Source organism: Pseudochaenichthys georgianus, chromosome 22 (assembly GCF_902827115.2).
Source record: "Pseudochaenichthys georgianus chromosome 22, fPseGeo1.2, whole genome shotgun sequence".
In the NCBI taxonomy this organism is placed as follows: domain Eukaryota; kingdom Metazoa; phylum Chordata; class Actinopteri; order Perciformes; family Channichthyidae; genus Pseudochaenichthys; species Pseudochaenichthys georgianus.
In genome coordinates, this window is record NC_047524.1 from 1,830,530 (window position 1) to 1,856,072 (window position 25,543).

Sequence of the window (25,543 nt, forward strand, 5' to 3'; positions counted from 1 at the left end):
TTTTTTTATCAAAGCATGTACAAATGCTTGTGAGGCTCAGCTGCACCATAACAGTGATTTTGTTTTGTGTAAATGATTATGCACTAACTTTTTGTTGGAGTACTATAATATCTTAAGAACTTCAAGTATATACAATTCCTGCTTCATTCTAACAAAAAGAACATATTGTACTTTTTACTCAAATTTTTGTATGACAGCTATAGTTAACAGAAAAGCCTAGATTGACCATATGATATGAAGTGCATTGTTTACTGTATGTTGATGCATAAGTAGCCAAATCAAAGAACTGTGTTATGATGTAACTTTGACAGAATTCTTTTTTTTTCACATAATTTTTACTTTTTTTCACATTTTTTTCAGAATGTTTACTTTTTCAGGTTTTTTCAGGTTTTTTCACTGAATTTTTACTTTTTTCAGAATTTTTACTTTTTTCTCTGATATTTTACTTTTCTCACATCATTTTCCAGAATGTTTACTCTGTTCATATTTTGACTATTTTGTCAGATAGTTTTACTATATTCACAGAATTTTGACTTTTTTCGAGCAATTTGAAATTGCTCCACATTGAAAAACAAAAATGCTAACATAAACAGCTTCCATCAATCTAGTGTATTCATAAATGTTGTTTTAGTATAGATATTTACGACAGACCTTGAAGGCAGCACGTAGTCATTATTCTCTTTGTCCCTACCGCCACCTGCTGACGACAAATGGTATTTCTTTCTCACAACAGCCTCAATAAAACACTTGCATTGCAAACATATCTCACATACTCAGCGGTTGCACTCATTTGAGTACATTTCCCTCTGAACCACATTGTCCTGCATTATTAGGCTGCTACATTGGCAGGAACAACAGACAGCAGCGCCCCCTGTCGGCACGCATGAGATCCTGCAGGAATAAAAAGCTCCATCATCCTCCTCGGAGCATCGAGCATCGTTCCGGAGGAGATGAGCATCCTCCCCGCCCTAAGACACCCATGAATACCGAGTAGGGTCGCTGATTCTCGCACAAACACAGCAGGGATTTAAAGAACAGGAACATGGCTAAACACCGCAAAGAGAGAGACAGCTGGGGTGAGTGTACGTACAAATATTCCGTTTTTTTATTCTCTCCTTGACGTACATTTTTTCTTATTCCTGTCGAGGCGTGTAAGCAATGCAGCCAATTATATGTTTACTCCAGATTCCTCCATTACAGTCTTGTTTCTCAGTCAAATTACGACCGGTTTGTTTTTATTTCAAACCCATAATAATAATAATAATAACAACAATATAACCCCTAATGTTACATATATTTTACCCCCTATTTATCCCTGCATGCATTTCGAGCTAATATGGATAAACGAGCAGACCATTCCAGCACTATAGCCTGTAGTGGTGCTTTTTCCATGCAGGAAAGCCTCTGTTTGGGCGGTCCAGGCCCCAAAAGGCCTGCAAATAACCTTCTGATTTCACTGTGTTTGTCACACTGAGCCTCCTATGATGCTCTGTGCGGCACTTAGCAGTACATTATGTAATAATGCATCAGGAAATAGCCCTTATCATCTCCATATCTATACTAATCATGAATGCTATGATCATTATCCAGGTATGTATCATGCCTATGTGTTACTTCACATACAGTCCTGCAGGAGGAGGGAAATCGACTGGTTAAATTTAAGTGAAAATGGGTTAATTAATGCAGCTGTTTAGTTACTATAGAGTTGATCTGGGTTGACCCACTTTTAGCTGACGTGTTTGGCTTGTTTTGGGAGAAGCAGCAGCAGTATTATCAGGTTGAGCCGGCAAAGGGTGAGGCCTCTGCAGGAGAAGTGAACTCAAACTGACAGGAACCTTGGCTGCTGGTTCCTCCTTCAATTATTCACCGACGTGCTTTCTTGGCATCCTGCATTCATCTTTTAGCTCCTCCTTAATATGTCTCAGGGCCTTGGTCAAGTGTAAGATGCCTCAGGATGAACATCACATACTCTTTTCACTATTTGTAAATTGACCAAAAGCTAAAATCAGTCATTTTCTAACGAGGCTGCAAATATGTGATATCTTGCTGATAATTTTAATTCTTCTCTCCAAGAAATGTATCATTTTCAAAGCAGTAAAGTCTGTGATTAAGCTCATTGCTTAATTTTTTTAAACTGCATTTATCAAATACATTTCTTATTTATCTTCAGGGGGTTAATTCAAAAACGTTACAAAATATCTATAAATACACAAGAAGAAAATGTTTAATGAAAGGATGAATACAAATATTTAAATAAAAATAATATACATTACATTTAAAATGTGCATATTGTACTACAAATAAATGTAAAAAGGTGTACATTGCAACGTATACAGTGGTGTATTATAGTTATAATAAAGATACTTTTACTTAATTTAAATATCTGAGTACTTCGGTCTTACATCGAGAAGCTCTGCATGATGGCAACACACTGAGTCAGTGCCTGTAAACACACAGGAAGAGCTCTGAATGATCTCATCACACACACACACACACACACACACACACACACACACACACACACACACACACACACACACACACACACACACACACACACACACACACACACACACACACACACACACACACACACACACACACACACACACACACACACACACACACACACACACACACACACACACACACACACAGGATTTCTTGGCAGGATTCATTATTATCAGTATTAACAAGGTTTCATGCGATGCTATTAATCTGCTGCTAACAGGAAGGAGTAGCCTAATGGACTCAACTTCCGCTCAGTTTCCCTTTCACCACTGAGGAGTTCTGGAAGATCATCCGCTCATATGATTTGATTTTAATCGACTTTACAGTGCTAATGAGAAGTGGTTTTGTAGGAGAAATAAAAGCTTATTATTTGTCTAAAAATCCACACATGGATGCAACAACATACAGTAAAACATTTTAAATACATTTTTATTTCCCCGGCACTTCTACATCAATAAGATTCAAAATTACCACAGAGGCAAAATGTACTTAAAGGTGGGGGAGGTAATTTTGGAGAAACCAGTTCGAGATCGCTAGAATTAAAAAATACACAGCCGGAAGAAATCTGCCACTTCCTCACAGAGCCCCTCCTCCAACACACACGCACATGACCAATGAGGGCACGAGACAAGTGTGTGCACAGATGGAAGGCTGACAGGCAGGTAGGCCATCCAGTTACTTTAGCCGGCTCAGATGATTGGTCATGCTTTTTACAGCGCCACGGCTTCCACAGATGATATTTTTTTATGTATTTATAGTCAAAGCACTTCAGATATTCTTTGCTATCGGCATGTTAAGAGCATTCCATGGAATATAACAAAAAGTGTATCTCGAGCCGGTTTCTCAAACTTACCTACCCCACCTTTAAGAAGTCACAAAATAACCCATCAAAATGGCCATAAATAGACCCAAAACTACAACCACAAGTGTGTGTTTCTGGTTCGTATAGGTAATAGGGCCTTTCTGATCCCAGGGGTCCATTATTGGTCTCATAATCCACACATGCATCAAAAGACAATACAAACATGTTATATTAAAGGTCACCGATTATGCAAAATCCACTTCTTCATGTCTCTTCTACATCAACACGTGTCCCCTCTTCTCCATGTCTCTTCTACATCAACATGTGTCCCCTCTTCTTCATGTCTCTTCTTCATCAACATGTGTCCCCTCTTCTTCGTGTCTCTTCTACATCAACATGTGTCCCCTCTTCTTCATGTCTCTTCTACATCAACATGTGTCCCCTCTTCTTCATGTCTCTTCTACATCAACATGTGTCCCCTCTTCTTCATGTCTCTTCTACATCAACATGTGTCCCCTCTTCTTCATGTCTCTTCTACATCAACATGTGTCCCCTCTTCTTCACGTCTCTTCTTCATCAACATGTGTCCCCTCTTCTTCATGTCTCTTCTACATCAACATGTGTCCCCTCTTCTTCATGTCTCTTCTACATCAACATGTGTCCCCTCTTCTTCATGTCTCTTCTACATCAACATGTGTCCCCTCTTCTTCATGTCTCTTCTACATCAACATGTGTCCCCTCTTCTTCATGTCTCTTCTACATCAACATGTGTCCCCTCTTCTTCATGTCTCTTCTACATCATCATGTGTCCCCTCTGTGGAAAGAGACTCTGAACGTTTCAGGAACAAAGATTTTCTTTCTTTTTGATCCATTTCTATAAAAACCTGTCTGAAAATGAGCTGATCAGATTTTGGCCACTTTATGATGTCATAACGATGTTTTGTCTTGTGTAACCATTAGCCAATCAGCAACAAGGTAACCCCCCCCCCCCCTTATCACCTGAATCTCCTCTAGAGCTCCATTGAGTTCTTTGTAACCAAATGTCTCTCAGAGGGGCGTGGGGAGGGGCTCCTTATTTTCATCTGAAGTAACAGACAGAGAATCAGCACTTTGGAAACAGGGCTGAAACAGAGGGGATTATGGGTAATGCAGCAATGATCTGTTTGGTGTTTCAGCCAATCAGAGACATGTTCTGTATATATCTGAGACCTGTGATATATTGATGAACAGTCTAATAGGGGACCTTTAAGCCATCATCTCTCCATGTTGTCCTGCAGGGTCCCTGAGCGACAAGCCGGTGTACGACTGGAGCTCGGAGGAGGAGGAGCCTGACGGACGGGCGCGGCCGATTCAAGTCCTGCTGGTGAAGGACGACCACACCTTCGAGCTGGACGAGGCGGCGCTGAGCCGGATCCTGCTGAGCGCCGAGGTCCGGGACCGAGAAGTGGTCGCCATCTCTGTGGCCGGAGCCTTCCGGAAGGGCAAGTCCTTCCTCATGGACTTCATGCTGCGCTACATGTACAACCACGTAAGATCTGGCATGATGTATTTATTATTTGTATTATTGTTTTTAAATTAATATTTGATTGTGTTTTATCATTATTATTTTTTCATTAATATTATTATTTTATTGTTTTTTATCATTATTATTTTTATCATTATTTTTACACAAAAACTATCTCTAACAAAGTAATAAAAGCTAAATATGCATGTATTCCTAGAAAAATATTAATTTAAATTGACTGAGAGTAAATGAAATGAATAAATGTGTGCAGGCGTCTGAGGGCTGGCTGGGCGTGGCAGACGAGCCTCTGACCGGCTTCTCCTGGAGGGGGGGGTCCGAGAGAGAGACCACCGGGATCCAGATCTGGAGCGAAGTCTTCCTGGTGGACAAACCCGACGGCACCAAGGTGAAGACCGGATTCATCCTGCAGAGAGGAGACCATTAAACACAAGAGGGACAATGAGACATGACATTTGACACACTTAAATTCATCCTTTATGCAATACCTTTTTTTACATCCAAACACCTGTTTTACACCTGCATCAGCCAAATGCAGAGGTGGAAGAAGAACTCAGGAATTTCACTTAAATAAAGTATATTAAAGTACAAAAGTAAGATCATCAAAACATACTTAAAGCTTAGCCAAATCAAAAGAAAAATAAATATATGTAAATATACTTAAAGCACTAAATGTAAAATAATTTAATGATCCATTTTAGCCTCATGTTTGTTATGACATTGGATCACTATTATTGATGTCCACATACTGTATCTTTATTGTTACAGATGTGGGGCTTATTTAAATGTATTTATGTATATTATATCATTTCTATGTATGTTCCTCCTCAGGCGGCTGTTTTGCTGATGGACACTCAGGGAACGTTTGACAGCCAGTCGACTCTGAGAGACTCGGCCACCGTGTTCGCTCTGAGCACGATGATCAGCTCCATGCAGGTATGCCTCGCCTCAGGAGAGGATGCTTAGAGTTATCTGATTTAATATAGGTTTGTACATTTAGAAGTTGGTACGTCATTACAACACCGGACTGAGATGTCTCTATTTAATGGATCGACAGCAATGATGCTTTCCTGACCTTTCATTTAGCGACACCAAGAGGTCGACGTTTTTAGTAAAACCACAATCTTTGGACACCATTCCCATATATTGTACATATGTTCACATTTTGTTTTAGTATGTTATTGTAGATTTAATCTTTTCTATATTTATTTTTCTTGAACATAGTTTCTCCAGCATTTCTTCATATTTGTTTAGCTTTATTTCAATTGTATTTTTCATATTTTTTACATGTACTTTTAAGTACCGTTATGTTCCTGTTTCGCTCTTCATTCAATAGATACAAATATATAACCAGGTGACAGGTTATTATACAATAATAATTGTTATTTTTCAGGTTTACAACATCTCACAGAATGTACAAGAGGACGACCTTCAGCACCTGCAGGTAAAAATGACAACACCATTGCAGTTACACGGTGAAATAAACACCAAATAAACCCACATACTGCATGAATATGCTCCCATAGACTCTTAAAGGGATAGTTTGTATGTTTTGAAGAGTGTATTCACCTATAAATCAACTTCAGTTCAAGTCAACGCTCTGTTAGACAAAGCGACCAGACTCCATTCACAAAACAGTCATTTTAACCTGACACAACACAGGAGCTGCTGGTGTGCTGCTGCAATGATTGGTAAGTTATTTAGTGTTATTGTGTGACTTTGGGGAATCAAAGTGTTGGTTTGGATGCACCGAAGACACACAATAACACAAACTAACTAACAGACAGGGGCAGCGCTGCACCATAAACTCCTTAGTTCTGTTCAGTTTAAATGAGTGGTTTTGTCAATGGAGTCTGGTGGCTTTCAGGAGAGCATGCATAACATCAGAAGGACCGTCTGAATACAAGATAAAGTAGTTAAAATACACAAAAACCACACTTTAAAACATCCAAACTGTCCCTTTAAGGTTCCCTTTGGTGTTTAATAAAACTGACTGTCTTACTTAACGTTTTATTTTGTCTTATCTGTGTTCCTCCAGCTCTTCACTGAGTACGGCAGACTAGCCATGGAGGAGACGTTCCTCAAACCCTTTCAGGTACCTCAATCCTTTGCACTCTCTTCAATGTGCTGACTGCATCCAAATGTCAGGAAATTACATTTAAAAATGATACTTTTCTGGTTTTAGTCTATGATCTTCCTGGTTCGAGACTGGAGCTTTCCCTACGAGTTTCCCTACGGACAGGAGGGAGGCATGAATTTCCTGGAGAAGAGACTGAAGGTCAGATCTGACTTAATAACATGTATTTTAAACAATCGCTGCGCACAATCCTTAAATCCTGACGCAAGTGTGTGTGTGTGTGTGTGTGTGTGTGTGTGCTGCAGATCTCAGAGAACCAGCACGAGGAGCTGCAGAACGTCCGTAAACACATCCACTCCTGCTTCACCAACATCTCCTGCTTCCTGATGCCCCACCCCGGACTCAAGGTCGCCACCAACCCCAACTTCGACGGCAGGATTAAAGGTTAACATTTCCCGTTTTCTGCAGGCCTCAGATCCTTTACTGAAAGGTCACCTATTATGCAAAATCCACTTCTCCATGTCTCTTCTACATCAACATGTGTCCCCTCTTCTTCATGTCTCTTCTACATCAACATGTGTCCCCTCTTCTCCATGTCTCTTCTACATCAACATGTGTCCCCTCTTCTCCATGTCTCTTCTACATCAACATGTGTCCCCTCTTCTCCATGTCTCTTCTACATCAACATGTGTCCCCTCTTCTTCATGTCTCTTCTACATCAACATGTGTCCCCTCTTCCTCATGTCTCCTCTACATCAACATGTGTCCCCTCTTCCTCATGTCTCTTCTACATCAACATGTGTCCCCTCTTCCTCATGTCTCTTCTACATCAACATGTGTCCCCTCTTCTTCATGTCTCTTCTACATCAACATGTGTCCCCTCTTCTTCATGTCTCTTCTACATCAACATGTGTCCCCTCTTCTTCATGTCTCTTCTACATCAACATGTACACAACTTTGAAAACAGGGCTGAAACAGAGGGGATTATGGGTAATGCTGCAATGATCTGTTTGGAGCCAAACACTTCAGAGACATGTTTTGTATATATCTGAGACCTGTAATATATTGATGAAAAACAGTAAGGGGACCTTTAAGTATAAATTGAAATACTAGGGTCTGAACACAAATGTACTACAGTATAACAATAACTTAAACGTTTGAATAATGTGTAACACAGCGAGGCTCTGAGGTTGGACAGGATGCAGGATATATACTGCATGAAAGTAAATATGCAAACTGTCGTAGTTGTCATGGTAAATGATGATAAATGAATCTCCCTGTAGGGCGAGTATGAATGAATTATGCATGAGCAGGTTCTGCACCAGTTGTAAAGAAACACCGCTTGGTTAAAAAAGCTGGTTTTCATGAATGTAAAACACGTTTTTAATGTCTTACCGTGCAGAGATTGATGGCGAGTTCATCAACAACCTGAAGGTCTTGGTGCCGTGGCTGCTCAGTCCTGAGAACATCGACGTGAAGGAGATCAACGGCAGCAAGATCACCTGCAGAGGCCTGCTGGAGTACTTCAAGGTACAGAAAAAACATCAGAAGTTCTTCATATGTTCTGAGTGTTAAAGAGTCCCTATTCTGCTTTGTGTGGTGTTCCCTCTCCTGTAGTGTGTTCTTTAAGTGCATGTAAATGGTCTGCAAAGGCTAAAATCCCTGTGTTCCCTCCGGAGGGGGTTTCTCTCCCACACACTAAATACTAATATCAACATATTTATTCTGTTATTTTAATGTATTTTATCCTATTTTCTTTATTTCAGGCGTACATTAAAATTTACCAAGGTGAGGAGCTGCCCCATCCAAAGTCCATGCTGCAGGTACGTTTTCACATCGTCTTAAATGTTACTGCAACTACTTTACCTACTTCTGTCTCCATACACTTTACTGTTTATATTGGTCCATAAAGTAATTAGTATCTCTAAATGTTTTTGAAATGCCTAATTTTAAGTATATATAAGTATGTTATGGGCTACTGAAAGTAAAAATGCCATACTGTAAAGTGTTCTAGCTGATGTATTTTCAATATGTTCCCACTTTCCTTAACTTAAGGACAGAAATCCATACAAAACATAATGTTATTTGTAAAAAATAAAGATGAAATCTAAATCTTGTATTCCCCTTAAATAATCCAAATATTCCCACCTGCTTGCTCTCAGGCCACAGCAGAGGCGAATAATCTGGCTGCAGTCGCTGCTGCAAAGGATCTGTACAGCAAGAAGATGGAGCAGGTCTGTAGAAACGGGATTTTAAAAGGAAATCTAAAACTGTCCCGTGTGACAGTTTTAGATTGAGGTATATTCTGCAATAATCCAAAATAAATCCCATTGAACCAGGGAGATGCTGCCTTCAGGGTCTAAGTGCAATTATAAGACATAATGGAGATACGGTATGTTAGCTATCTGAAGCCTGAGAACAGGAGCCCGGACCTAAGTATTTAAAGGTCCCCTATTATACAGTTTTTCATCTATATATTATAGTTATAGATATATCCAGAACCTGTCTCTGATTGGCTGAAACACCAAACAGATCATTGCAGCATTACCCATAATCCCCTCTGTTTCAGCCCTGTTTCCAAAGTGCTGATTCTCTGTCTGTTACTTTAGATGAAAATAAGGAGCCCCTTCCCACGCCCCTCTGAGAGACATTTGGTTACAAAGAACACAATGGTGCTCTAGAGGAGATTCAGGTGTCATCGTTATGACATCATAAAGTGGCCAAAATCTGATCAGCTCATTTTCAGACAGGTTTTTATAGAAATGGATCAAAAAGAGAGAGAATCTTTGTTCCTGAAACTTTCAGAGTCCATTTACACAGAGGGGACACATGTTGATGTAGAAGAGACATGAAGAAGTGGATTTTGGACAATAGGTGACCTTTAAAATCATTCTTACCAACCCGTCTCCTCTCCTTCCCAGGTGTGCGGGGGGGGACCGGCCCTTCCTCGCCCCCAGCGAGCTGCAGGCGCGGCACGGGGCCATCAGAGAGGAGGCGCTGCAGGTGTTCAAGGGCGTGAAGAAGATGGGCGGCGAGGAATTCAGCCGGCGCTACCTGCAGCAGCTGGAGGCCGAGGTGGACGAGGTGTTCGTCCAGTACATCAAGCACAACGACTCCAAGAACATTTTCCACGCCGCACGCACCCCCGCCACCCTCTTCGTGGTCATCTTCGTCATGTACGTGGCCGCCGGCATCACGGGCTTCGTGGGCGTGGACGTGATCGCCAGCCTGTGCAACATGGTGCTGGGTCTGGCGCTCATCACGCTCTGCACCTGGGCCTACATCCGATACTCTGGGGAGTACCGAGAGCTGGGGGCCGTCATCGACCAGGTGGCCGGGGCCCTGTGGGACCAGGTGAGCTGGAAAAACTTTAACATTATTAGAGTTATGTTAGAAAAATATCACTTGTCCCCGGCTTGAGCTTCAACCTCAGGATCCACGTATTTATGATCCTCTCCAGAAAGGAAGTAGTCATCACACACAGAGCATCAACTAGTTCCTGAACAGTGTCCTTCACATGCTGATATCCAAGAGAGGGAGTCACAGAGTCACAAGATGGAGGAATAGAAAGCAGTATTCAATGTTTACTTCAGATTAGCTCCATGTCAGAAATGAGCATGCTTGTCATATGTCTATCTCCATAGAGGCTGAGTCATCATGTTAATCACATAGCTATCATCTGCCTCAAACAGTCCTGATGCTCTTCTAGGTCATCACACATCCTGTCATGCACACAGCTACAGTTGGGATACCTTTGTTACCATGTGTACTCTCATATTGGAAGAGTACATTCTGTATTTTCCCAACAAGTATGAATAGTAGTATAATAGTAGGAATAGACCACAGCAGGAATGAGTCGTCAAAACCAGAAATAAGTCAGCATTTTAGCACTGCCTGTTCACTTATCTGAAAGTCAATGGCTTTTTTCTCTATGGGTTTCTGGTTTGAAGCCTGAAACAGAGCGGGGCAGTGATGTCATCCTTTAAGCTTGAATTAACCACAGACCTTATTTCAGGCTTCGGAACAAAAAACGAATTAAAATAACATTAATTTTAAGACTTGAGAACAGGAAGTACTTACCGTACTTTTCGGACTATAAACCTTGACTTTTTCCCACATTTTTTTTGTACAGCTAACAAGCCACTAGGAAACCTCCTAAATCTATGGATTTTACAGGTAAAATTAACCACCTTTAACTCTACGGGCTCTATGACCGGTCCGCGCCCGCCACCTCTAAGCGGCGGGCTCCAGCAGGAAAAGCTGGAGGCCGGAAAAGAGTGAGACAGGTAGCGCGCCAAAGTAAAAGTGGAACCGAGAGACAGAACGAGAGCAAGACAGACGGACAATTTAGCTGCTGCGGCTTATATGCAGGTGCGCTTTATAGTCCGAAAAGTACGGTACTAATTTCCAGGTTTAGGAATGAGTCCTCAAACCCAGATATGAGTCAGCATTTGATCACTTATAGAAGTCTCGATGGGTCACTGCAAAAACGTTTTTAAAACAACAATCCATTGTTACAATTAATTACAAAATCTGTTAGACTCATCAGTAACTTACATTATTGAGTATCTTCAAACCACCTGAGGGCAACAACCCTCTTTCACATCAGCGGCAGAGAATGAGGACAGATCCATTTACAGAAATAATCTATTGTTATTGACCATGCTTTGTTATAAATGCATGTATGTGCTGATACTGTATGTTTCTTTCTTTTTAATGCTTCTGCAGGGGAGCACAAATGAGGTAAGTGGAGAAATAAAATTGTGAAAAAGAAAGCAGGAGAATCTAGGAGAGCATGCATTTTCTTAAACGTGTGGATAATTAATTCTGATTCTCACAGAAATATTTGCAAAAACATACAATAATACAAGTTGTAATGTTGTTTTACTCTTATTATAACTTGGTTTATTGTCTTAAGTTATCCTAAGTAGTTAAATGTAATATATGTAACTGTTACGTTCCCTACTGGGCTAGGGGAACCAAAGGGAAGTAACAAAATATAAAATGACCGGGCGAGAGAAAAAAAGAGAGGAAACTGATCTCTGAAGCCACAAGAAAAAGGGCTCACCAGCCAACTTGCAAAGTAAATTAAAATAAGCTACTGTAGGACACAAATATACACTGGAGCACATCTCCTAATAATTAACGAAACACAGGTCACACACAGACACATAGACACACAGACACATAGACACATAGACACATAGACACATACATAGACACCATTCTGCCAGAGGAGAAGGAGAGGCCCACTGCAGCCTTCCTCAGGTCCTTTTAAGGAGGCCCTGATTGGGGATTGGGAGCACCTGGGGGAGAGGCTGCACCTGGAGACAATCAGGGAGAGAGAGAGACACACAAAAGCACACCCACTACGGCACGTAACAGTAACATTTCTGCATTTAAAATATGTAAAAACGTCTAGCAATATATTTGTTGTTGAGTTGTGTACTTTGTGTACCTGTATCTTAAATTCATCAAACTGCATCAGAGAAACACTGCTTTTTTTAAGTGAAACAGCTTCATCCAGTGTTTATCTTTGATGTTGTAGAAGATCAGACCGTTGTAGATGTTTCGGCTTCTGATTAAATCCTCCTGAACTTTTGAATCTTAACTTATCAGAGAAACAAGCTGAGCTAACGCTCTTAGCAACTCCGACCTGCTTCCATAGAGGAAACACTGATTTTTAACTTGAAGCTGCTTTATTTAGTGTTTTTGTTGGTTTTAATTACAACGTTTCGTTGTTGTTGGAAGGAGGAGATCTCTGAGGTTAATTCGGCTTAATTTAAAGACCCTTGCGACCCTAAAGAAATACACAAATTCCCCTTTGTTCAATAGCATACTCATTTTTAGCCATGGTTGTTTATTATGGTTGAGTATTTTATTACTAATGTGTGCTTTTCTTCTCTGTATTTAATAAGTTAGCGTATTCTTTATTATTGCATGGCTTTATTTACCTGCTATGCCACTTTAGCTGTATCACCGTACATTTCCCACTGTGCGACTAATAAAGGACTTCTGATTCTGATATTGTCAGAATCAGAATCAGAAGAATCAGAATCAGGTTTATTACCAGGTAGGTTGACACGTACAAGGAATTTGACTTGGTGTCGTGGTGCATACATAAAAGCGGGGGGGGCAACAGGGGCCAGTGCCCCCGTAACACTGACTAAGCCAAGATTAAACTGTTCATTACCTTACAAAAGCAAATTCTGTTCATGTTTTTTAATTAAATTGTCACTTAAAGTTACTAAAGCAAATACTCTAAATGAAAAAAACTACTGAAACAAAGGACTGTAACTTACATTTACAAAAACAAATACTAATTACTGTATTTTATGTTTATTTTACACAATTACTTTATACTGTCTTTGTCTTTTTAACCCGCTTTTATTGTGCCCCTCTCATGAAATAATTGGCCCCAGCCTGGCTCCACCAGTAAAATTGGTCTAGAACCGCCACTGCATAAAAGTAACATTTTAAAAACACAGATAGCAAACTATTTTAAGAACACTATAATAACATTACAAAAAAATATAGTAAAACAGAAAATCAAATAAAGCAGTATTTACATTGAAATATAATGCAATAAAATATAAAATATGTGCAGTACAGATGTAGCACTCCAGATAGGACTCCACCCAGCGGATTCCAACCGAAAACCCAGCGGATCCCAGTGGCTGGGGGCGTTGCCAAATTGCCCCATTTGTTGAATTACAGGATTTAACCATGAGATGGCGCTGTATGTGTGTGTGAATCCTCCACCTGTAAACGCCTGTCTGCTCCACAGGCTCTCTACAAGCTGTACAACGTAGCAGCCAATCACAGGCACCTCTACCACCACGCGTTCCCCGGGGGCGCTCAGGAGGACGAGGCTGCGGAGGAGCCGGTCAGGAAGAGGAACTGATCACTGAGACAGACTCCATCAGACACTCTTTTACTCTGGTGTCGGCCCACCAGTACATCCACTACTCAAAGCTAATAAGGGACTGTGTAATGTTCATGTAAAGGCAGAGCATCTCCTCAGCGGCGCCTGGAGCTCACCTTCGTCTCTCGAAATATCACCTGTACAGAAGCTCCGGGATCGTCTTGGCATATTCAACCTCCAACAGAGGGTGATAACTGGGCACAGGCCTGGGATCCAAAGTGTCAGGGGCCCCCTTACCGTCACCTACGATATACTCAAAGAGACATGCACCAATCAGAAAGATACACAAAATGACTACAGAGTGACTTTAAAAGACACACAATTATTACAAAGTGACTTCAAATGATTACAAAGGGACTTAAATGACCGCAATAGACACACAATCACTATAAAGACACACAAAATGCATACATTGTGTCACACATTGACCACAAAGTGACTGGAAATGGCTACAAAGTGACTTATAACGACGACAAAAAGATAAAATCACAACAAAGTAACATACAATTCTTATGAAAAGGCTTAAAATGAACACAAAATGGAATCAATAGGACTACAAAGAGACACAAAATTACCACTTAGTGACTGAACATGATTACAAAGAGAGCTTAATGACCACTAAAAGACCCAAAATGTCTACAAAGTGACTTAAAAGGACTGCAACAAAACGACATGAAGACACAACATTATCGCAAGAAGACTTAAAGTGACTATAAAGACACGAGGGTGGTCCTTCGCATGTCCGTGCCCACGGGCCCCTGGCTCCAGTCTGTCGTTGACTTCATTTCCAACACATTTTTTCCCACCTCATTCGGCTCCGACGCTGGTTTTCAGAGTATACTCAGATGTGTGAAACCCATTCGTGCCGATGGTTCTGTTCTTCGGAATTTAGTGCTGTTAGTCAGAAACAATGTTTATGATCTGCCAAACTGTGTACTGTGTGTTAAAAAACAACGCTCCATCAGCATGGTTAGTGTCCGTCCCCCTGGAGCTCTGAAGCAGGTCCTAAGATTATTCAGTTTAATGGTTGTGACAAAGTGGTTTAGTGCCATAAATACATGTAGACGATGATTTCACCGCGGCACTTTGATTATGATTTCTGCATCAGGGAGAAGTTTACACATTATATTACAATCTGCTGTTTGTGTGTTTTCTCTTTAAAGCTGAGGGAATGAGTGTGTCTTGTTTTTTATTGGATGTTTGAGCAAATCTGAGGAATGTAGCTTTACACAGCTCGTTGTTATTTGAATTATTCCACATTAGTGACGTTTTAACTGTACCGATTCCTTTGAGTTTATACACTTCAATGTTAAAAGCTTTCCAATTTTAAGACTTTTTGCATAATATTGCATCAGCTTCTGCAGGAATGAGTCCGAAAACCCAGAAATAAGTCAGCATTTTAGCACTTCTTGTTCTGTTTGTGTGGAAGTCAATGGGTTTACTGAAGTAAAAGTAAAAATACTATGGTCCTAAAATACTCCATTGCAAGTCAAACTCTTAAATTCAAGGATTTACTAAAAGCACATAAGTATAAGCATCAAAATATAGTAGAATTATATATATATTTAATTACTAATATTATAATTATTGAAGCTTTATCACACATGTAGGCATTTTTTCTGCAGAATACATTTAGATTAAATAAATACACATTCATTCTCATATATCTTTTTTTTTAAATGCTACTAATATATCAACTATCTAATAATATCATTATATATTGTACATACTAATATATACAAAAATACGAGGATTTTTGGCAGACTGAGTACTTTTACTCGTAGAACCTTAAGGATATTTTTCCTGATTATAGTTAAATACTTGTAATGGAGTATTTTAAATGTATTAGTACTTTTGTGTAAGTAAAAGATTCTTCCAGCAACACTTTTTTTGCAGCTGCAGAAGAAAAATGATATTTCTTTTTCAGGATCGCTCTCTGCAAATCCAGCAAGTCTCTTCTGATGTTTGAGTCTCTCAGTGTGAAATAATCACATCACAGAAACACCCGTCCAATCGTAAGGAAAGTAGCATTAGTTAATGTTGCATTTAAGATTTTCACGATTTAATCTGTTATCAAGCTATCACTAGAAAGTATTCTTGATTTAATTCATTCCTAAAATCTTCTAAGGATTTGTTGTGTTAGAGCACTGAAAGGTGAAAAACCTCCACTCTTAGTTTCTGCACACGCACTGCAAAACATCCGTTACAAATACATAAATAATAAAGTTGGACCAAATTAAAGAAAACCAGACTTGAGTTATTTCTTTCCCAGAGATGTTTTAACACATATAAATACTGTTTTCCCCACAATAGTTCAATTAACTTACCAACAAATGCTAAAGGTTCCCTATTCCGCTGATGTTCAGGTTTATATCAGTATGTAGTGTCTCTACTTTAAAGAGTCCTCTCCTGCTGAGGTTCAGGTGTATATCAGTATGTAGTGTCTCTACTTTAAAGAGTCCTCTCCTGCTGATGTTCAGGTGTATATCAGTATGTAGTGTCTCTACTTTAAAGAGTCCTCTCCTGCTGATGTTCAGGTGTATATCAGTATGTAGTGCCTCTACTTTAAAGAGTCCTCTCCTGCTGATGTTCAGGTGTATATCAGTATGTAGTGTCTCTACTTTAAAGAGTCCTCTCCTGCTGATGTTCAGGTGTATATCAGTATGTAGTGTCTCTACTTTAAAGAGTCCTCTCCTGCTGATGTTCAGGTGTATATCAGTATGTAGTGTCTCTACTTTAAAGAGTCCTCTCCTGCTGATGTTCAGGTGTATATCAGTATGTAGTGTCTCTTCATGTCTCCATGTTTTAATGTTCAAAAAGCTCTTTATTCTTCTCATACTGCCTGTGCTGCAGCACCTCTTTTCACCTTCTGTCTGAAACCAGAGCCCAGTCTGCTCTGATTGGTTAGCTGGCCGGCTCTGTTGTGATTGGTCAACCGCTTACAAATGTCCCGCCACTTAGCCTATCACGTACAATGTGTTGGAGCGCTAGTCAATATGAGCACGAGTGTTACATAGTGATGTCACTAGGAAGTAAACAAAGGAGTCCAATGGTCAGATGTATTTTCTCCACTGCAGACTTTATTGCTTTTGTCCTTTTTATGAAATGCACAAAATCAGATATGTACAAACTGATGAAGATAAGTTATCCTCTTCCTCACCAGAAAGCCTTTCAGAAATGTTTGGATTTATAATCACTCATAAACAGGTCCCATTAAGCACTTTTATTTTTAAACATTTTTAACGTAATATACGACGTTATTCCCCCTTAGTGAGTTGAGCGAGAACTTTCCACCGTTTCTACCAGACAAACTCCCGGCGTAAAAACATTTCCGAGCAACGGGATACATCTGATTTATGAGTGTCAAATATATATTGCTTTTAATAACCTGTACTCGTCCGGCAGAAGAGAGACGTCAGTCCATAAAACAAGGCATTACCAGAGAGAGGAATATCCAGAAAAAGGGAAACAGAGAGAAATGAAAACTTAGTGTCTTTTTATGAAGTGTGTTTTAGGTTCCAGTAGCTTATTATTTTTCATTACACACACACACACATATTCCTGACGTACAGTAATGCCAAGAGCACCATCTTTAAATAAAGATGTGTTTCATATCAAAACTTAAATATCTGTCAAAGTTTTGGTGGATTGTCTCATAAAGGATATGTCATAAAAAAAGAATTGCACACTTTCTGTTTAATGTCAAAGTGTGGCTTCAGTTTTACGAGGCGTTCAAAGCAAGAGGAAAAAATAGTCACGTAGTATTTCATACAGAAAGTAATTAGAAGAAGCTGCCTGTCACTTCCTCCCGCAGAGTGAAGTGACTGGTGTAGAAAAAAGATTCTGCGTTTTATTTGAATATATAAAAAAAAAGGCACAATGTCCGTGTGTTTTTGAGCACTTCAAAACAGACGTGCGATTTCTTCATGGAGTGTTTTTCAGTCATCACTTCCTGTCTGATATATTTGGATCCAGCGAAGGCACACATGTGTTTGGTAAGGAGGCTCCGAGGAGTCCATCGTCTTTTCAAAGTGAAACTGTGACCGCTCCCAAACGGCTGAGACCTCAGAGAGGCGTGGTGTCCCCGCTCTCACGCTCTCACACACACACACTCACACACACTGGTCACATGTTCCCGCTGTAGTTCTTCTGCTGGTACCAGGTCTGCCTCTGTTTGCGGGCGTCCAGCTCCGATAGCAGCGCCTGCCGGTAGGCCTCGTAGGATTTGACGATGTGCTCCAGCTCCTTCATGAAGAGCAGCTTCAGCATCCCCTGGTACGTGTCCAGGTCCGCCAGCTGGAACAGCTCCCACTTCAGGATGTGGTCGTACCTGAGGGAGAAGAAGGTATTCAGGGTCGTTTAAGAAGTGAAGGGTTGGATCACAAAGCCTGTATGAGTTGTACTGCTCACTCGAACACTGTAGGGTGATTTTCGAGGATAACACTGATAATTGGGAGTTTAAAAATCAGATAAAGATAAATCCGTTTAAAGACAGAATATCAGTCTCAGGTAATTGTAATGTGCATTTTTCCACATTTCCCGGATCAAACTTTAACAAATGTTGCAGAAGGTTATTATGTGTGCCGTCAGTACTCACTTGAGTGGAGCGCGGGCGTACACCTGCAGCCAGTCCGGTATCTCTGCCGTGTGGTACGGGTTCGCTGGGACGAGCACCTGCTGGTTCCTCTCCTCTGGGCGGGGCTGGTAGGCGACTGGGGGGGGCAGAGGGGGGGGCTGGTCGTAGCGAGGAACACTGAAACACACATACAGTCGTGATGAGGGGTGTTTTAAAAGCCAGCTTTAAGTTGTAAAAGTTCAAATACTATTGCAACCACTTCTGTAGTTCAAGGAAGATGAAAGACTACAATTCCCAGTCTGCCAGTATATTCAGAGCCACAGATATGTGTGTACAGAAAACACAGACGAGACCCAGCTCTGATCTGTTTATCATTAGAAAAACAAGTCTATCTAGATGTGCTAATTTTATCCGACTTTAGCCTCTTTTGCTTTGACTCTTCTTTGTTGAATGTGTGTGAAAACAAGTTATATTTCAAAGCATCAATCCAAAGAAACGAGTAGGAAATGTGTTGATTTTAAAGCGTCTAAAGGGACTTACAGAAGCTCAATGAAGGAAGACGCAAAAGTTGGTATAGTTCCTAATTTGGTCCTAGTGGATTTAAAAAATGTGCAAACAACCCAGGTCCAAGAAGAAATACTGTTTTGATACAGTTTGATTTGGTCTCAGTACTATCACTTTGCTGTAACACTGTAAACGTACCCTCTGTGGGACTGATAAAGGAATTCAAATTGTGACGGTGTGTACCTGGGGGCACAGGGGTGTCGGTACTGCGCTCTCTTGTTGATGTGATCCACGTAGTAGACACCGAACTCGGCCGACTCCACCTTCTCCCAGCCGGGGGGCAGGCCCTCCCTCTCCAGCGGGTGGCTCCAGTGCGTGGTGTTGGTGTTGTGGTCGATGTAGTACTTTCTGCCGCGGATGGTCCAGTCCACCGTCCAGCCGGGGGGGACCGGCCCGTCGTCCCCCGTCAGGTTGGACAGGTTCCCCATAGACTTGGCCTGGATGCGCCCGATGCCTGAGGACACAAACATCTTGTTTTTTTATTCAGCCGGAGGGAGAGATGTGAGCCGAGCAGCTGCCGGGAGAACAGCCGCTGGGAAAAAGGAAATATCTGAGAGGAATTTCCTAAAAACAGCCTGTGTGGGAAACTGCGGTTTAGAGGGGAGAGCACGGAGGAGGTTAGAAAGGTCGCTCTGATGCTGCAGCTGAATGTCGATCAGGAGGAATGCAATGAATCTCTATTTAAAGCAGGAAGCAGTTTCTGAAGAGATTCTGGTTGTTTGACCTTTGGACTCTGTTTTGACAGCAGAGATGAAGACATGTCGTTTTTCAGCCGCTCAATTCTGGAGAGGAGCAGACTTATTTCACTTCCTTCTGAAATAAAGTCTTCATATTCATCAAAAAACTACTTATTTCCCGTCGCAAGAAAATGTTTCCCTGCAGCTTCTAGAAACTAGGAAACTTTTGCAATGAGCACATCTTTTATAAAGAAAGTATTTCTGTTTTTTGTAGTGTGTTCTTTTTTGTGCATGTAAACGGTCTGCAAAGGCTAAAATCCCCGTGTTCCCTTTTGATATAGAAACGTTTCTAGCGCGGACTCGTATGTTGTTTTTGCTCCCGTACAATGCCTTCATATCAAATACAAATAAGTCGATTTATCAGTAACACTTTGCAAAACTCTGATGGTTTGTGAGTAGCATTTATTGCAGTCCTTTGTGACGGAGCATCTTATTTAACCGGCATATTTGATCAATGTTTGTTTACATTTGAACAGTAAAACAGAATTCCCAAACTCTCCTCCAGCAGCCTCTGAAGTGTCCTTCCTGCTGGGTGAGAGAGTGATCATGACTCAGGACTCAGGAGTGAAGCAGGGGGAGCAGAGAGCGTTTTAAACTGCACAGCGAGAGAGGAATGACGTTTCTCAGCAAAATGGCCGCTGCAATCTGACAAATTCTGCAGGATGACAGCAACTCAGCCAGCTGCAGAGTGAGGAGGAATGTGAGGGGTCCTCCTCCTCCTCTTCATCATCTCTGCCCTTTTTCTCAGAGAGACAAACTCGCTGCAGACATGAACTAAATGCAGCACTGTTTCTAAATCTTTCCCCCCTTTTTCTTTCCTTAAAAAACACCCGGGTTTAAACTCATTTTACATTTCCCTGCTTCCAGAAGTTAAGAGTTATTTACGTTGCAGTATCAGCTTTCAGAAGCCATGTACTTTTGCAATGAGCACATATCCAAATAATGCTTCTGGTTATAGAAAGTAAAAGGAATCTCCTGATGCTGTTGATGAAAAAAACGAGCGAAAAATTGTGTGAATAATCGATTGAAAATATGGGATGAAAATTATTATCAGCTATTTTTTATATTTCTAATTAAAATGAATAAATTATTTTATTTAACGCCATTTCCTTGGAAGAAATACTATACTGTACTCATATGACATTTGACTCAATCAATTAATCTGCAAATTCCTTTTCATTTAGACTGGAAAGTGTGAGAAAATAGTCCATCATATGAAACTAGTGTTGCTGTTGTGGAGCTAAATATTTCATCCCTCATGCATTCCTTTCACAGAGGTCTATTTACATAATCAAATCCATAACTAACCCACATCAGTACAGACACTAAAACGTCCTTCTAGGAGCCCAACATTGGCAAAGTCTCCTCTTAACTTTTTCAGAAAAATACAGATATGAAAAGTTGTAGAATTGAAGCCTTGATTTTACTCTTCATCAAACAAACTGCTTAACTTTTATTTCTCAAAAGCCAGGTTTTATTTTGCTAACCTGCACGACAAACTCATAGTAAAAGAAAGCGATATTGCACTTACTACACAAGTAATATGTTCTATCGCAATATGCAAAGTCATCACTTCTTACTACCAAGTATTTTCCAAAACCAGTTCAATATTATTTGACGCCACTGCAATGTCAATGTGCGTGGTAAATCACAATATTCAGCGTTCTTGAATATCACATATTGTCCTCATATCCATAAATCATAAATGCAAATTAATTTTCAAAGCTACATCCAAAGATAAAGAATCCCTCTTGTGATCGTTGTCACATCTTTAACTCAGATATTTCTGTCCATCCCTCTTGTTTACCTTCCTAAAGAACAAGAAACCAGTGAAATCATGTTTACCTGAGGGGGGTCTCCCTGGAGCCGGGGGTGTGTGTTGTTGTGGAAGTCTCTGGAAGTTGTGTTCATTGTGCTCATAGTATCTATAGTCCTCTGGGAAGCGCTCGGGGCCCCTTCTGGGGGGGGGCTGCTGTTGCTGCTGCTGCTGCTGGGGGTCGTAGTAAGGCTCGGGGGGGTAGTAGTACCGGCCAGCGTCTCCATTCTCAGACAGGAGCCCCACGTCGGTGAGGAAGGACTGCGAGGAGCCCCCGTACTCATGGGGCAGATCCCCCAGACTGCGGGGTAGGTACGGGGGGGCCGACATGCGGTGGCTCTCTCGGCGGGCCACCTCGTGGGGGGGCCGCTGAACCGGGGCCCGGAGGAAGCTCTTGTTGCGGGAAACCACCGGCTCCCGGGCGGGGGCCACAGGGTAGGAAGAGGGGCCCATGTCAGGCAGAGGGACCTCGGTGCGTCGGGGTATCGTGGGGCCATGACGGATGAACGAGGGCATCAGATCTGTAGGGAGACACAGGAACTGTTAATACCTGTCAATTCAATAACAAATAAACGATACGACAATAATTTAATGTCAGATCAAGTCTTAAATGTTACTTTTTATTTTTGTATTAACACTTTATTCGGGATTGTGGGAAACGGTATTTCGATCTCTCTGTCTGTACACAGACTGAAAGATTGACAATAAAGTTGACTTTGACTTATAACTGTGTTTATGCTCTTACAAAAAAACAGTCCCATCTGTGACAACAAATATTAGTTGTTTTACTTTATGGGAGGTTGAGTTATTCCAGGATTTTTTAATGTTATTTTTCGTTTTCTGCGTATTTTGATCATTGTCTTGATGCTATTATGAATTATTTTGGTTCAGGATAAGCAAGACCTCACATTTTCATATTGCACCCATAGACTGTATATTGCACCATGCCAACTTGTACTTCACTTAAATATTTCCTTACTCCTCTTATTATTTATAGTGTATATTTAACCATCCAAGAGTACATAATATAAAATATAATAAAACCATCTATGAGAACGTTATTACACAAACGGGACTATTCTGTTCAAGAGATACAACTAATGGGTAATAATTAACTACATAACGCAAATTAAATGTCAGTTGGAGGCATTTTTATTAACTAACAGTCAATTTAACAGATGATAGCACTCGTACCATTTCTACCAATGGACACATTTAAGCTACACATCTGACTTTATTTAACTATGAACACTGAATAGCATCAGGCACAAACCAATAAAGTGTTAACTTTTTAATTAACGTAATATCTGGACTTTCCTCTGACTCTGCAGCTGAGCTGACGTTAATGCAGCCAGCAGATGCTAGCTAGCACTTTACCTATCAACGGTTTACACAAATACAGTTTGTTAGAAGCTTTAAAATTACAATAATGTGGCGCATTACTCCAAATTATTCATACAAGAATGTTTGCTAATGTGATGTAAATTAATGCTTCTTTTCTTTCTTTCACTGCCTTTGCTACAGCACCTCTTTTCACCCTCTGTCTGAAACTTTGAGCTACGGGCTAATTTATGCTAACGTTGAGCTAAAAAGCTAGTGACAGGTCCTAACTGATGCTAGCGCTGAACTAACTGGTTTATTAATGCCAACTTTGAGCTAACATCGTAACCGGTATACAGTTGGAGCTAGCAGGCTAAATGGCGCTAACTTTAAAGTAAGAGGCTGACTGGTGGTAAGTTTGAACTAACAAGCTAATTGGTACACACTTTGTGCTAACAAGCTAACTGAAGCCAAATTGAAGTAACAGGCTAACGTTGAGCTAACATGCTAACTTGTTGCTTACTTACTTCTCAGCAGCGGAGACGTTTCCTTCTTCACATATTTCCCGTGAACCTCGGCTGGTTTCGACGCTTCTTTTTTACTTTTCTTTCGAGAGAGCATAACTCCAGGCTCGGGTCAAAAACATCAACAACAACAAAATAAGTCATGGCAAGACCCTCTGACCCGGCGACCGTCCCGTTCAGTTTGAAGGAAAGTTAACATGTTTTTAAAGCGTTTTACATTAGCTAGCAGCTAAGTTAGCCGGCTAGCTTTTAGCTCCCTTTCCTTACGGAGGTCCGGTCCGCTGTGATCCAAGCTCCACACCCACAGAGAGTCCTCCTCTCCTGGGCTGGAGCTGCAGAGTCCTGCCCCCCTGGAGGGAGCTCAGCCTCCAGAGTGTAGGAATACTCCGTTACAAGTAAAAGTCAGCATTCAAAATGTTACTCAAGTAAAAGTACATAAGTATTAGCATCGCAATATACTTAAAGGACCAAAAGTAAAATGACTAATTCTCCATATTGGTCCATTTCAGAATAACATGTTTTATAATGATTGATCATGAAAGTGTTCTCAAAGCTGGTAAAGGTGCAGCTAGTTTGAATGACTTTGTATACTGCAGGGTAGCTGGTGAATCTACTCCAGGTGGAACTAAAGTCTGATTTCAGTGTTATATTCAGATTATATTTGACATAATTAATTCAAATTCTGTAAAGTAACTAAAAGGTATTAAATGTAGTGGATTTCAGTGACCCATGAATATTTTAACGTAATGTAGATTTGCAAGATCAAGCGGGTAATATATAATTTGAATATGTATAAAATATTGTGAAAAAAACAAGTACAGCTGTTAAATAAATGCAGTGGAGTGAAATAAAAAAGTATACATCTGAAATGTAGTATCAAGTACGATAACATAAAAATAAGCATGTTAAAGTACCTTCAATTGTATTAAAACACAGTACTTGTAAAATATAAAAACACAGTACATATACAAAAACATCCAAACAGCAGCACAGACAGAACATAATCCAGACAGAAATCAAAAGGGGACATAATGCATGTATTTTATTTATAACAAACATTACCTTGTTTCAGTTTTAGTGCTTCATGATCGAGACAAGGTCCTTCATTCAAAAATAAAATAATTCATTGCACAGCTTTACATAATAAAGTTTAACATGTTTTTAAATAACAGGAAGTACAGCCACTTGACATCACTTATACAATTCAGGACGTGAAGACAAACAGACTGAAAGGTCTCTTCCGTTTACATTATCTCACTCATCTTTTTCCCTTTCACATAATACTTATATATATATATTTACATTGTAATCATATAAGGGCTTAAGTAGGACAGATTACACACAGAGAAAATAACACCTTTATAAAAAGTGCAATTCAGTAGTGAAGGCATTAGTAATGGTAAGGCAGTGAGGGCGGGGGTGTCAGGTCACACATGATCTTGTTGAGGCTGCTGATCTTCTCCTCCAGCAGGAAGTTCTTCTTCTCTAAAATAATGTGCCGCTGCTTGGTCTTCTCCAGAACCTCCAGCAGCACATCGTTCTCATCGTACAGATTTCCGATCAACACGTCCGCCTTACCGTTTTTATTAAGCTGCAAACATCACAGAAAGGAGAGGATTGGCGATTAGTAAAAGCATCATTCATCTAATTAGAGTACAGCTTGAATGAATTATATCAGTTTGAGTAAGAGCTGCAACAGAAGACGGCAAGAAATCTCTGACACTAACAAATATAAAGACGGATAATAAATGACAATGAATTTCATTTATAAATCTTAATATAACCGACCTGTTCCTTGAGCTGAGCGACTTTCTCTCTGAGCAGCAGCTTGACGTTACTCAGCGAGAGCTCGATTTCCCTCATTCTCCCCTCCATGATCTTCATCTTCCTCTTCCTCTCATCCTGCTGAGACAGTCAGGGATGTCAACACGAGGATATGAATGAAATATTAATTTGATTCCATTTTGAGTTGATGTGTGAGAAAATAAAACGAACAAGCAGGTAATTTTCTAACGAGCTAAAACTTTATTTATCTTCATTTCAGCATTAATATAATTAGGTTGAAAATTATGCCATGTATTCCAGATACCTCTACGAAAAAATAATTTAAATCATACAATAAATAATAATAAATAAAATACATTTAATGAGAATTCTATCAAAAATAAA

General features: G+C 40.3%; 3 protein-coding genes across 7 annotated transcripts in view; 1 reads left to right on the plus strand and 2 right to left on the minus strand.

Moving 5' to 3' along the window:
* Positions 1-879: 879 nt before the first annotated feature.
* Positions 880-16,083, plus strand: atl1 (atlastin GTPase 1). 4 transcript variants are annotated; one of them, XM_034110837.2, is made up of 14 exons: positions 880-1,082; positions 4,591-4,841; positions 5,089-5,223; positions 5,667-5,771; positions 6,229-6,279; positions 6,874-6,930; positions 7,021-7,113; positions 7,218-7,356; positions 8,315-8,442; positions 8,679-8,735; positions 9,075-9,152; positions 9,841-10,266; positions 11,641-11,655; positions 13,700-16,083. In XM_034110837.2, the coding sequence occupies exons 1-14, from the start codon at positions 1,043-1,045 to the stop codon at positions 13,814-13,816; spliced, it is 1,692 nt and encodes a 563-aa protein (XP_033966728.1). In that variant the 5' UTR covers positions 880-1,042; the 3' UTR covers positions 13,817-16,083. The 4 variants fall into 4 exon arrangements, with proteins under 4 accessions (XP_033966728.1, XP_033966729.1, XP_033966726.1 ...); XM_034110838.2 differs by having other exon boundaries at positions 881-1,076; positions 9,075-9,150; positions 9,839-10,266; XM_034110835.2 differs by having other exon boundaries at positions 881-1,082; positions 9,075-9,146; positions 9,834-10,266; positions 13,700-13,785.
* Positions 16,084-16,897: 814 nt separating this feature from the next.
* Positions 16,898-23,725, minus strand: sav1 (salvador family WW domain containing protein 1). Its single transcript, XM_034110844.2, has 5 exons — positions 23,378-23,725; positions 21,560-22,051; positions 19,161-19,431; positions 18,435-18,590; positions 16,898-18,167 (listed from the first exon to the last, which is right to left on the minus strand). The coding sequence occupies exons 1-5, from the start codon at positions 23,469-23,471 to the stop codon at positions 17,963-17,965; spliced, it is 1,218 nt and encodes a 405-aa protein (XP_033966735.1). The 5' UTR covers positions 23,472-23,725; the 3' UTR covers positions 16,898-17,962.
* Positions 23,726-24,349: 624 nt separating this feature from the next.
* The window catches only part of nin (ninein (GSK3B interacting protein)), a 40,573-nt gene continuing 39,379 nt past the window's right edge, over positions 24,350-25,543 (minus strand). Inside the window, exons 26-27 of one of the 2 annotated variants that reach the window (XM_034110822.1) lie at positions 25,163-25,276; positions 24,350-24,965 (exon numbers count right to left, since the gene is read on the minus strand). In XM_034110822.1, coding sequence (XP_033966713.1) covers positions 24,765-24,965; positions 25,163-25,276 — 315 coding nt within the window. In that variant the 3' untranslated portion in view covers positions 24,350-24,764. Of the gene's footprint in view, positions 24,966-25,162; positions 25,280-25,543 lie in introns of both variants that reach the window. The other variant, XM_034110821.2, reaches the window with a different exon arrangement.